The 16345-nt window shown below is 46.9% G+C and overlaps 5 protein-coding genes across 5 annotated transcripts; all 5 read right to left on the reverse strand.

Annotated features, from left to right (window-relative positions):
* Positions 1–462: 462 nt before the first annotated feature.
* sidI (putative long-chain-fatty-acid-CoA ligase) lies at positions 463–2539 on the reverse strand (the record flags this gene model as incomplete). Its single annotated transcript, XM_056642141.1, has 5 exons — positions 463–791; positions 862–1191; positions 1285–1664; positions 1757–2054; positions 2125–2539. 5 exons carry the CDS (start codon positions 2537–2539, stop codon positions 463–465), a joined length of 1752 nt encoding a protein of 583 aa, XP_056504635.1.
* Positions 2540–4535: 1996 nt separating this feature from the next.
* Positions 4536–5148, reverse strand: N7469_003222 (conidial hydrophobin Hyp1/RodA; the record flags this gene model as incomplete). Its single annotated transcript, XM_056642142.1, has 3 exons — positions 4536–4592; positions 4652–4749; positions 4815–5148. 3 exons carry the CDS (start codon positions 5146–5148, stop codon positions 4536–4538), a joined length of 489 nt encoding a protein of 162 aa, XP_056504636.1.
* Positions 5149–6548: 1400 nt separating this feature from the next.
* Positions 6549–9273, reverse strand: N7469_003223 (ferric reductase family protein; the record flags this gene model as incomplete). The annotated part of the gene is made up of 5 exons (XM_056642143.1): positions 6549–6852; positions 7034–7624; positions 7682–7803; positions 7864–7887; positions 8842–9273. 5 exons carry the CDS (start codon positions 9271–9273, stop codon positions 6549–6551), a joined length of 1473 nt encoding a protein of 490 aa, XP_056504637.1.
* Positions 9274–10455: 1182 nt separating this feature from the next.
* On the reverse strand, positions 10456–13293 carry N7469_003224 (uncharacterized protein; the record flags this gene model as incomplete). The annotated part of the gene is made up of 9 exons (XM_056642144.1): positions 10456–11055; positions 11124–11306; positions 11373–11705; positions 11774–11865; positions 11938–12096; positions 12152–12354; positions 12425–12693; positions 12801–13096; positions 13218–13293. The coding sequence occupies 9 exons, from the start codon at positions 13291–13293 to the stop codon at positions 10456–10458; spliced, it is 2211 nt and encodes a 736-aa protein (XP_056504638.1).
* Positions 13294–14280: 987 nt separating this feature from the next.
* On the reverse strand, positions 14281–16168 carry N7469_003225 (putative transcription regulator (RTG2); the record flags this gene model as incomplete). The annotated part of the gene is made up of 2 exons (XM_056642145.1): positions 14281–15979; positions 16059–16168. The coding sequence occupies 2 exons, from the start codon at positions 16166–16168 to the stop codon at positions 14281–14283; spliced, it is 1809 nt and encodes a 602-aa protein (XP_056504639.1).
* Between the last annotated feature and the right edge of the window lie 177 nt (positions 16169–16345).

The raw sequence follows: 16345 nt of genomic DNA on the forward strand, positions 1-16345 counted from the left end.
TTGACCAATCACGATTCAATGCTCGATCTGACAAGATGATCATCTAATCTGATTGTGGAAACGCGTCTTCTGGTCTCGGAAACATGCCAAGTCGCTAAAATCCAGCCTGGCGGGCTTGGCTATTAGCGCATGAAAAATACTATTATTACAGTTCCGAGGTTGTGGGAAAAAAGGGCCGAGACCCGGTACTCAACAAGAAATCAATCAGTGGGGAAAAAAAATAGGAATGAAGTCAGACATTAAACGCTGAAATCTGATAAAATCTTGGCTGGGGCTGGTGGAGCCATCTAAACAGGAAAAAAAAAATCTTTTGCTTCTATCTCGCCGAGAAGTTTTGTGCACGCTGTAAAATCAGAGGGAAACAAGAAAGAAGAGAAAGGGAAAAAGACATTCAGAGAAAGGGGAATCAGAATCAAAGAAAACAAATCATGGGTATTCGGCATTGTAGTAGAATCATCATGCTCATGCGCGGCGGGCGAGGGCGTCAGTCGCCATTTGACGCAGCTCCACTTTGCGCACTTTTCCACTGCCAGTCACAGGCACTGTACTGGGCACTCCCTCTTCGCCAAACACAAAGACGTGTTGGGGTGCTTTGTGTCGACCCAGGGTTTCTCGTGTCCAGGTTCGGAGATCCTCATCAGTCGGTCGGGCGTGATTAGGACTGATTTGGATGAAAGCTCCCACAACCTCGCCATACTTTTGATCGGGAATACCGATGACCGAGGCCAATTCAATATTAGGGTGAGCTGTAAGACGCTCTTCGATCTCAAGAGGATAGATGTTTTCACCGCCTAAGAATGCATGATGAGCGTCAAATCCCAATAACGAATGAGAGTCATAGTCCCAGTGGAAGATGCTTACCTCGGATGATGATATCCTTGAAGCGACCAGTAATAGTACAATAGCCGTGCTCGTTGAACGAAGCTTCATCGCCCGTCTTCAACCAGGTGATACCCTCGGCATCCGTTACCAGGGTCTCGGCCGTCTTCTCTGGGTTATGCCAATATCCCTTGGTGAGTTGGTATCCGGCAATACAGAGCTCGCCGCGTTGGCCAACGGGAACGATATTACCCTTGGCATCGATAATCTTCGCGCGCGCATGGGGAAGGACCTTGCCGACGGTGGTCAGACGAGTGTGAATGCTGTCGGTGGTGAATGCATTGAAGCAGGTAGGGGATGCCTCGGTAAGACCTATTATCACCAAGATCTGTTAGATCGAGCCAGCAAATGACGAAATGAATCATCAAAGCACCACCAGGCGTTAGATGCTCTTGGATAGCTTACCATAGCTGCTGGTATACTCAGTCATGTTCAATTCCCCGAGGAGACGCTTCATTAGAGGACGCGGAACCGGTGCCCCGGCAATAATACCAGTGCGCAGATTAGAGGTATCAAAGTTGTCGGGCTTGGGAATGCTAAGAATCGCCTCGAACATTGTCGGAACACCGTGGAGGGCCGTGCATTTCTCGTCGGAGATGGCGTGCAACACAGCCTTGGGATCAAAAGTCTCGCTGGGGAAAATAATCTTGGATCCATGAGTGACAACAGCCAACATCCCAAGAACTAAACCAAAGCAGTGAAAGAGGGGTGGAGGGCAGCACAATATGTCGAAAGAAGAAAGATTCATGCGATCACCGATGAAACGGGAGTTGTTGACCAGATTGCTGCGAGTTTTAAAGTTAGCGCACGGTTATCATGCATGGAGGGATGATCATCCATGATCTTCACGAAGAGTCTCGACAGCAATTGAACATACTGATGAGTTAACATGGCAGCCTTTGGGTTTCCTGTTGAGCCGCTGGTAAATTGCAAATTGCAGACATCGTGAGGGCGCAATTGGGATTCGCGATCCTGGAGAAGATGGGCTGGCTGGGAAACACCGCGCTGAACGACATCGGCGTAGGAAGAAAAGTTCTTGTAGGCGCCGCGAAGAATGACAATCTCATCGAGCGAGCTGGAAGTGCCATTTTGCTTGGGATTCGGGCCGAGTTCAGTCAGGACTTCTTCAAGGTTGTGTCGACCGATCTGGGGAGTCATGAAGAGAAGGCGACATTCTACTCTCGTTAATGAGATCTTCCAGTAAGGAGGTGAGATTTAACATCCTTGAACCGGAACATAACATACCAGAGTGATTGAGGGCATAAGACAGTTCCGATGGAGTGTAGGTATTGTTGAGAACCACGAGGATAGCCCCCACGCGCGCTGCAGCAAAGAAGACGGAGATGTATTGTTCACAATTGCCTGCCATGATACCAACACGATCACCTTTTTGAATTCCCATGGTCAACATTCCCCGGGCGAGGCGATCGGACTCTTCCTTCAAATCGGCATAAGTCCAGCGAGCACCGGTCCAAGGAAACACGAGGCATTCATAGTCGGCATAATGCAAAGCTTGAATCGTCAACAGTTCGCCAAGAGTAATATCGAGCAGCTTTGGATGAGTTGGGCCTGCAACAATGGACAAATGCAGAGGTGCAGCAGCAGGATGCAGATGACCGAGAGTCTGATTCAGACGCTGAACACTTGGAGGGACAGCCATTGCTCAATACTCAAGACAGAAAACACTTGAGATAAATCTGAGAGGTCTGAGCAAAAGTCGATCTGACGAAGGAAACAACAAGCCACAAATCTATGAAGAAGAAGGAAGAGGAGGAGGGGGAAAAGTAGAGGATTAGAGGGGCCTTTTGAAGGCTTGTCGGGATGAGAAAAGAAAAGAAAAGATGGAGAAGAGTGGAGAGTCGGTGGTGAGTGACTCCACTCAAAGAGTCCATTACGCGTAAAAAAAAAAAGATCAGATATCTCTGTATTGTCTTGTACAGCCATATTCAGTGGCATATGAATACTGTAGTATACATTATGCTTGTGATTTATGATTTATGAAGATGCTCGTGAATCAAATATCACTTCTGATTGTCAAGAATATTTGCAGTGGATTGTGATTTGCAGTATAAAATACCCCTACATGCTTTATTCTCCAGTCTTTTGACCCCAATGGACCCTACTTTTTGTCTATAAGCCCAATCCTTCGAAGATGAAAATACATTTGTACTATGTATAGTAGAATATCTGATGATTGGCTGAAGATTGTAAAAGGTTGCAGTGAGGATGCATAAAGTGATGTACAGCAGGGGACTGTGCATGGTATTCGTGTTCTATGATCTTGTATTGATATAGTGTATTGTATTGTATAGTATAGTATCGGAATGTACTGTATTGTGTAAATCTGAATTAGTCCGCGGGTTCTTCGCTTAATCGGGTCCACTCGGAGAAGATGAAAACAATTTCCTTCATTTTATTCAAGGAAGAGAAAATGAAATTAGCAGCAGAAGAACAAGATCAAGTATCAAACAAGCTAAGCTTGTCCCCACTGATTGATATAATTTTCTGCACGGAACAATGCCGAGGATGACAATGTAAAATTCCTCGCCCGGTATCGGATACTGTATACTTCCATCTTCAACTTGACACTCCACTGCAAAACGGCAAACTCTGCATATCTACAGGGCTGCAGTGTACACTACTGTACTCTGGAGTCATCGAGAAAAAGAGGATCTCGGACCTTATTGGTATGGACTCGGACTCGCCCGGATCATCCAAAACTTGACTTTTTTACACTGCCGATCTTCGTGGACCCTCCAATGAGAGAACTGACCAAACCAGTGGATCTGCAAATGACAACGCTTCACTACATGTGTATACGAAATAATATGAAGTTGAACTCCCAAGTCTTCTGAGAAGATTGCACTTGAGATATCTAATGATAAATTGCCTGTTCTTAATAGATCGTTTATTGCGCACTGCCGGGGGTCTTGGATAGTTAAGCGTCTTCACTACCTCGACAAAGGGTACTCTGCCTCCACTGCCTAAACATTATCTCAAAAATCAGAATGTTGTAACGTCTCGCAGAGTTTTCGTTCTTGTTCAGATCGGATATCAAAGACTAGCAGTAAAATGAATCTCGATGTTGTGTAAGAATCCGAGTACAAAGCAACATTTTGTAATGAGTATTGTGAACATTTTGAACCATGTATGATACTATGAGAACCTATTATAATCATTGCGAATGTCATAGTACGGATTTATCACGAATCACAATGATATTAAACTTCAGTATCAAGACATATTTGATACCTTGTAGCTTAAGTGGTGATCTCAGTTAGCAGAAACTTGTCTACACATGGAAAGATAATTTGCAGGGATGAACAAGACTTGCTAGTACTACAAGGAACAGATTATAGTGCAAAATATGCATAATTAACAAGGACCTTCTATTAAATAGAATAAATACATAATGGCGTCCCGATATAATGAGACAAACGAAAGGCAAACGAAGGACATGGTCCGTAGCCTGATAATGCTTCAAAGACCACACTGTCTCAACGGACCGGAACAAAAGGGCCTTGCGTAAACATTGCAGTGTACATATATGTACGTGGATTCATTGTATACTCCTCGTGGGCGATTGGCCACCCTAATCGTTGAACATTGTGGCTTCCTCGTAATCCCAGCGGCGATTTGAACAGGATATGTTCAATTTAAAGAAGCGAGCCGAGGGCAACGCAGGGGACAGCGACACCGACAAGGTTGCCGTTCTATAAATATTGTTAATTGGAATGAGCCAAAAAGAGAGAGAATCTGAGGGATTACATACGGCCTGGGCGCCATCGTTCTGGCAGCAGGCAATGTTCTGCTTGCACTTCTGCTCGACGAGCTGGTCGAGGCCACCACCAACAACGTTCAGGACGGGGACTGCTCGGCTTTTGTTAGTACACGTTGCCGAAGAATTTTTACTTTCAGATGCGAGAGAGCCTTACCGTTGGCGCTGATGTCGTTGCACTGTCCGAACAGACCGAGACCATCACCACCGGGTCCACCACCAAGAGCAGTCTGCAGAACACCGGCCAGAGGGCCAGTGTTGGCAGTGGTGATGTCGTGGGTGTAGGTGGACTTGTTGCAGCAGGAGACCTTGGCGTCATTACCGCACTTGGCCTGAGCTTGCTGAATGGTGGTGTCCTTCTTGACGGGGAACTTGATGTTGCCGCCGTTTCCTCCACCGACACCGTCACCAGAGCCCTCAACACCGTTACCAGTGTGAGGCATGGCCAGAGCAGTGGCGGCGAAGAGAAGAGCGGTAGCGAAGAACTTCATTTTGATGGTGTTGGGAGTGATTTGGTTTTGGCCGCGAGGAGCAGATCAAAGAGAGAATTGGAAGAAAGAGAGAAGATGAGGCTTTTCAGAGTGATTGAAGCTGATGATAGAAAGAAGATGAGACCGGATTCTTCGCTGGCTTTATACCTTCTGACCCTGAGCCCAGCATCATCAATTATTCTTCTTGAAAGCACGATTTGGTAGCACGGAGGTAGGGTTCATCACGCCCTGCAGACTCTGTTCACTAGGAAATCAATAGATCTACAAGACCCTACTGATGACGATCGTGCATGATTACTTTTCCTCAGGCACGTCGACGCCCATCGGGGTCTTTCTTTGGATGAGAATGCTGCAGCGAGTGCCTTGGCGTGGTACAGGTTCAACCTGAAGCTGTATCATGCAGGAACATATCGACAAGGGTCCCTGTCGATCGACGCCCAACTGCCGAGTTGAGGAGCTCTCGAGTGGAATGGCTGGAAGAACCATCCCATAATGGACACGAGCAGCGCCGGGGTAGCACCGGGGCTAGTGAATGTGGTTGCCGTGTGTTCTCCACTGGTCTCCACTGAAAATTGAGATCTTCTGGACGCAAATACATAATTGCTTTTTCGTTGATGCGGCCGGTTGTGCTCCCCGGGGTGATCGGCAGGTGATATGATGTATCACCTCGCAGCAAGATCTGGGGGCGATGGTCAAGGGGTTAGTTGCTGTCGGATCCGGCTGTTTTCGCCATTTCCCCAGAGTATTTCATATTTGTTAAGCTTTGAGTTCGGACCGGTCCTTGATATCACGGTGATCTCGATCAACCACATATCAACTTCGGATGAAGTATCGAAGAACGAACCAGCACCCTAGCAATAAACCGCTCCTCGGATTGATCGACTCGTACTTTGGAGGGGTCGCCGTGGCAATTCGACTTGTTCGCGCCCAAATACAATTTGGAATCAATAATCCCATGCAGGGGCGTGCAGCTTGTTCTTTTTCATCCTGCACCACGCAGAGCTAATCCTGTGGCTTCGGAAGCATCTTCTCACCTCCCAGCAAGTTTCTTTTTGCTCTTCTCCTTTTCTTTTGTCAGTATTTGAAGGGAAGTCAATATGTCGATCTTCGGAGTTTCGATCGAGTAAACCAGCTTCTGTCCATCGAATCATGAGGTCAAAGAATACGGCATGCGGCAATATTGCTTTTGCCATGACAAAAATACTCGTGTAATTCAAGGAAGGAAAAGATCTAAAGTCTATATACAGTAAGTCTAGGCAGGTCTAAACAAGGAATCTGGCCAAGAACACGGAGTAAATCGGCTCTTGGCTCGAAAATACTCATCACACGTCACACATCATAACTTCGTGGTGCTGGGCACGTTTGTTTGTTGGCCGTCTCACCGATCTCAAAGATCGTGTTTACCATGTAAAAGACTCTTCCACATATTTGATCGATCGGTAGCCTTGTCGCATCGCCAAATGGGTTGCGGAACGAGCCTCGTCGGCCATCCCAGCTGGTCCACACACTAGGACTGCCAGCGTGGAGCCAGCTGCAGAGGCATCACACGCTCGGCTCATAATTAGAGACTGGATATGGGGGCGACCAGTGCTGATCTGGAAGCCCAACCCCACCAGCTCATTCTGAGGAGTCTCAACAGAGGGTCTGGTTGTGTAGAAGGAGGCTTGGAAATCATCGCGACCCAACGCTGGACGAAGTTCTCGACTGGCAACATCGTGGAGAAAAGACGTCTGTCGTGCGGTCCAGACCAACTCAATGTCTCGTATTCGAGATTGATCCTTCGCCACCTCACCTCCATAGATGGAGCGTCGAATATGGTCTTGAATATATGGAACCGCAGAGGCAATCCCTGTCCCCCCCAACAATCATGAGCACGGACTCGTACCTCCACAGTGGGACGTTGTGACCATAAGGTCCCTCAAGGAGAATAGTAGTCTTCACAGGCTGGCCCTTGGATCGAAGACACTCTCGACGCAGATTCTGAGTCCATCCATCATAGGGACGTACCCAAAAGATGAGTTTGAGTCTTGATTCTTCGAACTTCTCCGCCGTGTCTTCAAAGGCTTCTCGGCTTTCGTCTACGATTGATGCACCAGATAACAAGGGGAGCTGAGAAACATCCCCCGAAGTCCTTGGAGGAGATGTGCTCGATATAGAATCATAAGACCAAGCCCCAACAGTGAAAGGATGGTTCTCCCAGCCCACAAAGCGCAATGGCTGATACAGGAAATAATAGTCACCTGGCTTGGGCTGTAAAGCTTTCGTCCCCGGCGTCATCTCGAGTCGAATCACATTAGCGTCCTCGTCATAAGACATTCGACTTTGAGTCGATTGGATCTTGTTGCGACCGGTTATACCGACGTGTATGTTGCAATAAACGAGTCTCAATACTCTCAATGCCCGGTCAAGGACCCATACTGCGACTGAAGGCCACAGATACTGCCAGTACTCGTGTCCTTCAAATACGACGGTATGGCTATCAACTTTTTAGCAAGTGTTGGAAAATGAGATTGATGAACCGGAGAACACCTACTAGAAGCACGCGACGAGTGTTATCACGGAGAATACAATATGAAGGATCAGGAATGTCTCGTAGGTAGCAAATCGTATCCGATCGAGGGAGGCCACCAGCAAGAAGATCATCACAAAGAAGGCCTATCTTCGTTAGCATTAGGAGTTACTTCTGTATATAGGTCTTTATATATCACGACTCACCAATATTCCCCATAGAACGTAAGTCTTCGAGAGTCCCTTCCAAAGCTTGTTCGCTGTAATCATTCACATCGTATTAGACTTAAATTCCCCGGCCAATGGTGATCAGACAGCAAGACGATATACATCGGGACGGTCCGTTTCTCACCTCTGATGTATATCACGATGTATAGAAGAGAATGCACCACCCCTTGCAGTGTGGCTACTCGGGCCACATGTCGATGGTAGATGTTGAATGTAGCAAAGCTCCACCCGGTGGCCCACATGAGAATATTATTTCGACCACCCAAGAGCCATACTAGTGGGAAATTCGCAAATGACATGATACCTGTTCGATCTGCCGAATATCGAAGGATCTGGTCGGTCGGGTTCGGCCAGCTGAACCTCTAATTAGCAATCACTGATATGCTGGAAACAATTGTATCTGCTTATACATACTAGATATTTCCAGGAAAAGTTCGGTATCCAAGGAAACTCAACAGGGTGCTGAGCAACCAGAAACCACCGACCACCAGTGCCTCTGCTCGTGTTGTATAGGTGAACCCAAGCAAGTTGCGACCCCCGTTGGGCAAAGGGGCTGGCAAGACCAGATGAGTTTGCAGCCAGTGTATGAGGCTCGACCATGGCAAGTATCTGGTGCCTGCTGTAGGGTAGGTATTGGACTCGACTTCCGGCTCTGATTGTGAGATCCGGGAGCGAGAGTTGAGGATCCAACTATAAAGTCGAGATGACATTCCCAATAAGAAAATTGCCGCCCAATAGGCATGACCGACGTATCTAATTCGAAGGCAATTAACATCAGTGGGGAAAGTTATACCATGGCATCCCAAGTTTCCAAACTTACCCGAATGCATGATGAGACCAAGTTTCATATTGCCAAGCATCCTATACAGAGCCATGCGTAGGCTAGGTTAGCTTCATCATAGAGACACAGACACAGACGCAGACACAAGATTGATTCGCTTTTGGCGATGAACGTACTATCGTGTTAAACATTAGATTGAAGTATGAGGAAGAAATGAGAACCGGGTTGTCAGTTGGCTCAGAACGGTCAAGCTCGAGATAGTCAACCTTGCGCATATCGCGAATAACATCGTCTGTCAAATTCTCCGCGACCGCCGCTCGGGGTAAAAGTTCAAGATGGCCGAATTCTTCGCAAAAGGCTGCCAACTGAGAGAGGCCTGCCGCACGTTCTCTATCGCGACAATAAACATCTGAGGCGGCATAAATGGATGCGACTTTGAGGGGATTTTGGCATCGAGTATCCCATAAACCCTTTGGCGGGCCTCCGGCAAAGGTGATGTAGTTGTATGCGGAATAGACGGCGGTCACACATCGTTCCTCCTGGGGGAGATCACTACCCCAGGCCCACTGAGTAGTCAGTGCGATGGCCAGCCATCTGAGAAGCAGCATGGATGCTGACCTTCGAACTGGAAGGCAGTAGACTATCAATCCGGAGGTGAATGATGAGAGGAGAAGAGGCGGAGTTTGAGGTTTCACAGTCTTAAGATCTCCGACCGGGGGGAGACCCACGGTGTCCCACCGGGAAAAGTTTGAGAGTGAAGTTTGGTTCTCAAGAAAACCATCAGTGAGGGGGTTGATAGTATGACTACAACTTGCAAGTTAGACTTGAAATTCAAAATTCAGGATAAAAAGTATTTTTCAACAAGTCACACATTGAAGTTGAGAAGAAATGCAAAAGAGTCATCAAGTACAAAAGTCAACATGTGATCTTATCTGATCAATCGCACGTGGAGTCACCTGACCACATCTGATAACGTGATGATCCTTCATGTAATAGTTACATAATCTACTATGTACTGAATTCATGAATTGATCGATTTGCAAAGGAATGGAGGGTAATTCTTTATTACTACAAATTCATTTCGTCACATTCAGTAGAGGCTTAAGTTGTACCCAGCATACACATGAATGTTACTAACATAGCGGTAGTACTGTGAGTACTACTATGTTGTCAAGCGCGCAGGATATATATAAAGTACATCATCTATGTTAATGATAGCAGAAGGCCATTTGAGTCAAGTCGGTTGGTCCCCAATCTACTAGTTTATTATAGCTTAGATATAATACAACCGACCCTCTCAAGATCGTGTTGGATAATGAGAATTTCTAATAAATAATGATATTATCTTAGAATACAAGCAAAGACGCAAGTCTAGCATTTGCTGTGTAAGTAGGACTTGTGTTGGTCGCGTACATTTGTAATGCAAATACGCATAGTACTAGACAATTCAAGAATGCTAAGAATAGATTGCATTTTGATTACGAGTAAAAACCTGTTAAACTATGAGAATATTATGCGAGCTTCAGCGACGGGCCACTACCTTGACGCATAGTTCTACAAGCATAGCCGTGTCATCTCCATCGTCTCCCGAATTTGGATATTAACGCATTGGCGTTGGTGACGGGTTGACGCGTTTTGGGAAATGACAGATCACATCCCGATCTTTTCCCCTTTGCCCAACGTAAGACGCGGGCAATTTTTGAAGTCGCAAGTATCCTAAGGAAATAACAAAAACAAACACCATGCATTAGCTGCGAGGTCATACAAACGCGTGCACGAACGCGAACGCGTCACTGAAGAATATCAAGACATACCTTGTACACTTCTGTTCCCCACCAGTTGAAATGCTTGCTAGCACCAGTGAAGAAGACAGTTAAGAAGATCAACACACCTGCAACACTGACAGATGAATCGAGAGCTGAACTCAGAACGAAATTGTACTTGCTCCACCAGGCGTGGAGGCGTCTTCGAACGAACCATCCAAAGATGAGACCGACCACAGCCCAACTACCATAATTCATGCCCGTTGCTGGGGGCAAGAAATTCAACCCACCAAGGAACAGTGGAATATGGACTCGCTTCCATAGAGAATTGGGATATCGACGACTGAGGAAGTGGATGGGGATCGGAAGGATAGCACCGATGATGAAGAAATACAGAAGAGCGGAGTACCCGATGTCATTGTTGAAATAGCGACGAGGCCCGATCGCACCCCAAATCAAGGAGGTATTGAAGTGTGTCTTGGAGAATGGGCAGCTGAATCCATTCGGGGCAGAGTTGGTGCAGACATGTGGGATATGGTGGAGAGCCCAGTTGAGCACCCCGAGAGAAGATAACACACCGACGACCATTCCAACACACTGGACAAGGAAGAGCTTACGCTGTGGGATCTGTACATGAAGAAGAGAGACCAGTTAGAATATTCCCTTTCCACAAGATCATTCAGGAAGAATCTTACGTGGGCGTAATAGGCAAGTTTCATGTCCTGTGCAAACCAAAGTCCCTTGATGGTGGTGATATAACCAATATCAAAGAACCAGATATTTGCCAGCACATTCCCCTCGAAGACGAATCCGGCCACAATGCGACAGAAGATATCAATATTGATCTTCATATTGGCGGTCCCATACACAAGAGCAAGCTAGGTCAATGTTAGCGAATTGTCCAAAGAATCACAAGAACGAAAAAAAGGAATTGATGAACGGACCGGTGGGAAGAAAACCAGAGCAATGGCACAAGCAAGCAATACACCGTACCACGGAAGCCCGACGTTCCAATATTCGACAGCGAAGATTGACATAAAGAGGGCGACCACACAGCTAACCAGATACCACCACATGGGAACTTCCGGCTCCCCCGTTTCGTCGTTGCCGGTAGACTTACGTCGTCCAGGCAAGGATTCCATCACAATCTTGGGAACTCGTCGAACTGCCTCTGCCATGACATGACGGTGTTCCAAGACGACCCAGACTAGAAGTGCACTGAGAGTGGCAAATGAAAGGCCGAACATGTTCAATGCATATGTAATTGGCATGTAAACCTATCAATCAAGAGAGCGATGAGTGATAAGTCACCTTTGTGTTGGGGAAGGGCCAAGGGCTGCCTTACAGGAGAATACTTCAGGTACTTAGCCATATCCAGCTTGAAAGATGAATTGAGTATCTTCTTGACCTTGTAAGTTTGTCCGGTATTATCAAATACTGGTTGTGTTCGAATATTAGCTCATCTGAGCGTCCAACTCAGCAAAGGAAATCAACAGAGGAGACACGTACCGCTGGAACTCTGGAATGGAAAATAGCCGGTATTCCACACATTGGTGTAGTAGCAAGCAACGGCGACAATCCAGATCCAGAACACGAGAGATGCGAGAATATTGATGACAGCCCATGAAGGTACCAACAAGGGAGATCCGACGTATGAGACTTGGCTCCCTGCGAGTTTGGTTAGCAGGTAGACGGAGATTAGGGGAAGATCGAAGAGCCTCACAGTCAAAGGTGATTGGGATCAGACCCATGCCCGAGTTCATGCCGAAAACCTGGTTCACGGTGGGACTTGTTGGATTGATCCAGCAAGGGAAATTGAAATAGCTCAATGCTGGGAAGATGAAGTCGGGGAACCAGTACCAGCAGAACGAGCCGAGACATACCAAGGAGAAGAAAGCGTATCGGGAGATTTTCCAGGTATCAAAGCTATAATTGTGTGAGCTCGAAAGGAAGAGGATGACGATAAGAACGAGAAAAACAGGAGGAAAGATCTGACCTTGCTTCACCCCGGTGACTATTATGCAAAGTGGTCGTCAGAGCTGTCACTCCGAGTACACCTGGCCAGATGAGCTCTCGAGGAACCACGACGATGGACCGAAAGAGTCCAGCAAGACAGAATCCGATCAGCAAAGTCGATAAAGTGACGAGGATCTGGAATCCCCAACCGGCTCTATATCCATAGAACTTCTCCTGTTCTACCAAGACATCAGCCCCGAGACGAACGTAAATACTAAGATTGGACATGACGTAGATCAAGGTATGTTCCTGCATTACAAGCTCTGTTAGCGTCCCATTTGGAAGTGTATATTTGGACTTCCATCGGAGCCTCAGAAGCAGTATTGACGAATAATGATCTGATGAAACAAACAAACCTTGGTACTGAATGGTTCTGGGTTGAGATTGAATGACCAGCAACCGAGAGGTACATTCCAAGCGGGAATCGTCTTTTCCCACAGCTTTCCTAGAGGGTAAGCCAAAAGAAGAATGGCACTGGAGGTGACGGTGATGTTGGGCTTTCGAAGAGTGTAGAGAGTATTGAGACCACTGGCGACGATACAGAAACCGATCGCCAGCACCCACATGCGAAGAGTGAGGATTTCCTCATTGGAATTATCGCGTGTTAAGTCGATACCAGCGGCACGCAGGACATCCGATTCAGAGTCGGTATCTTTACAACGACGAAAGAGTCAATTGATTGGAGAATGGAAGAGAAGGAGAAGAAGAAGAAGAAGGAGAAGAAGAAGAAGTAGAAGAAGAAGGAGAAGGAGAAGGAGAAGAGGATGACTTACCATTTTCTGACTGAGGAATCTCCTTAGTATCCTTTTCCTTCACGTGAATATTGTCAGGTTCCTTCACTTCTGCCATCTTGCAGACAAAGGAGAGCTAATTAAGATAATTATTGAAAAAGGGTGATGGAAAGAAGATCAGATAAGAAAAAGGAAAGGAAGAAATAAAGGAAATCAGATAAGATTTGGACGGAAGGTTCTTTTTCTAATCTGATCAAACCTTCAACCTTGGGAAAATACAAGAAAAATACAAACACACAAAAAAAAGCCAAGAAATCAGCCCTACAAGGCAGAGGTGGGTCTATGGAAGCTTCAAAACTGGGTCTAAAATGGAGTCTTTTTTTTTTCTTTTGGTGTCTGCCTGATATTGAATTAGTACGGAGTACTACAGTAGGTATACTATGTATTTTGTACAGTACAGTATTCTTTGGATTGAATTGGTGATTAACCCTGGGAGGAGGTTGATTTCCTCCGCGAATTGATGCAACCCAAGAAAGTCAATTAATTCTTGAGATGGTAACTGTTTTGTCATGTTTAGTAGTTATTCCTTTTATTTGACTACTGAGGATATTTCCCGTTTAAACGGAGGAGATGAGACAGTAAGTCTCCACTTGAGTGGATCGTGGACGCACGACTTCTTCCGAGTTCAAAAAGACGTCCTGTCGAGGGCATCTTCGGTCAAGGCTGCAGTGCAACTCTGTCCAGTCCAGTCCAGTAGTGTCTTATAACTATGTGCCTGTCAGAAGAAGTCTTGGAAAGCTGCGATACAACATTCCTTGGTCTCCACAAGTTGATAGATACCTGGCAATTTCGTTCTATCCTTTGTATCGAGAGAAGGTTCCGAGAAAAAAAAGGTAGGGCAATTAAAATTAAGTCAAAGATATGATAAGCTTCGACGATGGAGTATAATGAACGATAGTCGAGAAAAAGGGATGATTGATGTGTTAGTGCATTTGATATCCAAAGGGATCAGACATACTCTGGAGTAGTCCATGACCATTTAACATAGTATGTACTCTGTACTCTGTACTGGATGTTCCATTCATAAATATGTCCCTCACCATCTTCATGCTTGATCTTCCGAGAATAGATCCTCTTCCTTCACCGAGACCAGAATCTTGACTCCCCATCCATCGCGGCCGCCGATCCAATTCTTACGCTTACCAACCTTCTCGATCTTCTGGACATCTCGTCGTAGCTCTTCTTTCAAATGGGTCGGGTCTGATTCAACTCTTTGAATAGTAATCGTTAACTTCAAACCATCTTTCTTGCCCTTCTTGCCTAGTCCCGTCGCCCAGTGAGCCGAAGGATCAATCCGTGGCTTGAACGTATCGATGGAGCCAATCGGATATAACTGGGCGAGAACCAGCCCCAATTTCCCAATATACCGGGTCCACCACACTTCCTCCGGCGTCAGAATGCCTTGGAGATGGGATTTGAAATCCACATCGCGTGGTGGGAGTTCTCCACCATACCGTTCTTGCAGCATCAATGCTAACAGTGCACGGTGATTATGAGGGATTCCATGTGTGGAAGCCAAGATACCAGTGCTGGTACTGTACAAAGCTGCACTGGATGAGAGCTCCTTCGACATGGTGGAATGAACATAGAGCGCATTGGCAAAGGCTTGAATCAGATGAATCGTAATAGTCGATGGGACTGATCGGCCAGCCGATGGGCGGGGCAATGCAGCCAAGATCAGGGCTGCGATATTCTGGGCGGATACAGGTGCGTAGCGAGCCGTGGCGACCTCTAATGGGTCTTGTTGACGAACAACTGGAAGCATTTCACGGAACAAGACCCCTTCTCGGACACCCCCTTGGCAGAAATGCGCTTCCTTGATTCCATGCGGGAGAGACTCGGCCAGAGTTTGGACGAGGAATGCGACCGAGGGGACTTGTTTGCGACGCCGATCTGAAACCCGGAAGATTTCGTGTGCTGTCCGAGCCACTTCCTTGAGGGCTTTGGTGTCTTCAAAATCCTTTTTAGGGGCGGAATATCCATTGATAATTGAAATCGGGTAGCTTTGTCCTCGAGTTTGATGAAGATATAGGAGGAGATAGCCCCAGCCTCGGAACCCTCCTCCAGAGAGATAAAGGGGGAATCCACCGTGATCACGAGCCTTTTGGCGGAGACTATCAGGAACCTGTAAAGTATCAAATGCATGGCGAAAGTTGTCGGCCATCTCTTGACGGAACTTTTCTTTAGCCTTGGCCGCGTCGCCTTTGCTTTTCCCGCGTTCGATATCGGCCAATTTCTGCGTCAAAGCCGCCGCCCCGTAAGGAAAGCTGACGGACCCCTTGGGACTGATTTGGACATCACCGGCGTGCGAGATGATCCATGTCATTTGCATGCTCCCTCCTCCTAGATCCAGCGCAAGACCTTCCACGTCGGAGAAGCTGCTCGCAATGCCCCATGCCCCGACAATCCCTTCTTCTTCCTTTCGCAAGAGTTCTACTTCAATCCCTGTAGTATCGCGAATCGCATCTGTAAACTCAGCCGAGTTGAGTGCCGTCCGAGTCGCCTCAGTAGCAATGAGCCGAATATTCGTTGCAGGGACGCCGATTTCGACGCAAATGATCTGAAATCGAACTATGGCACTGACGACACGATCAATTACAGATCGTGGGATTGGAACCCGATTGCCAGTATCAGGGTCGATTTGTGCTTCGTACAACGAGATATTGACCCGGTGGAAATGAACAGTGGGAATGACTCGAGTGGTCGGGGATGTCAGGTCTGAAATGGAACATCGGATACCATTACTAAATCACACCAGTTAGCTAGTTACAACCTAAGCAAAGGGGAGCCGGACGGGGATCTCTTGTGCGATATCTAATTTACCTGCCTAGATCAACCACGGCGTGCAGGTGGATATTGGGGTTTGGCGAGGAGAGCATGGCTTGTTGGAGCTGATTTGAGCCTACTCGAGGTAGCTCATCGCCCCCGCCCATGTTGAATACAGTTGAACAAGATATTTCTTCTTTTTCTGTGGAATATATTCAGGAAATCCTGGCGTGGAAATAGAGCGAAACCAAAGAAAACAGCGTCGTCCCCCCCCAAAAGTTGCAGCGTTGAAACTGCGCGGGGTGGATGACATCACGTGCAGCCTGAGGTGTCGACGGAGTATA

The sequence above is a fragment of the Penicillium citrinum genome, assembly GCF_028827155.1.
Source record: "Penicillium citrinum strain IBT 23319 chromosome Unknown utg000002l:1.0-3833315.0:1.0-3834789.0, whole genome shotgun sequence".
Classification (NCBI taxonomy): Eukaryota; Fungi; Ascomycota; class Eurotiomycetes; order Eurotiales; family Aspergillaceae; genus Penicillium; species Penicillium citrinum.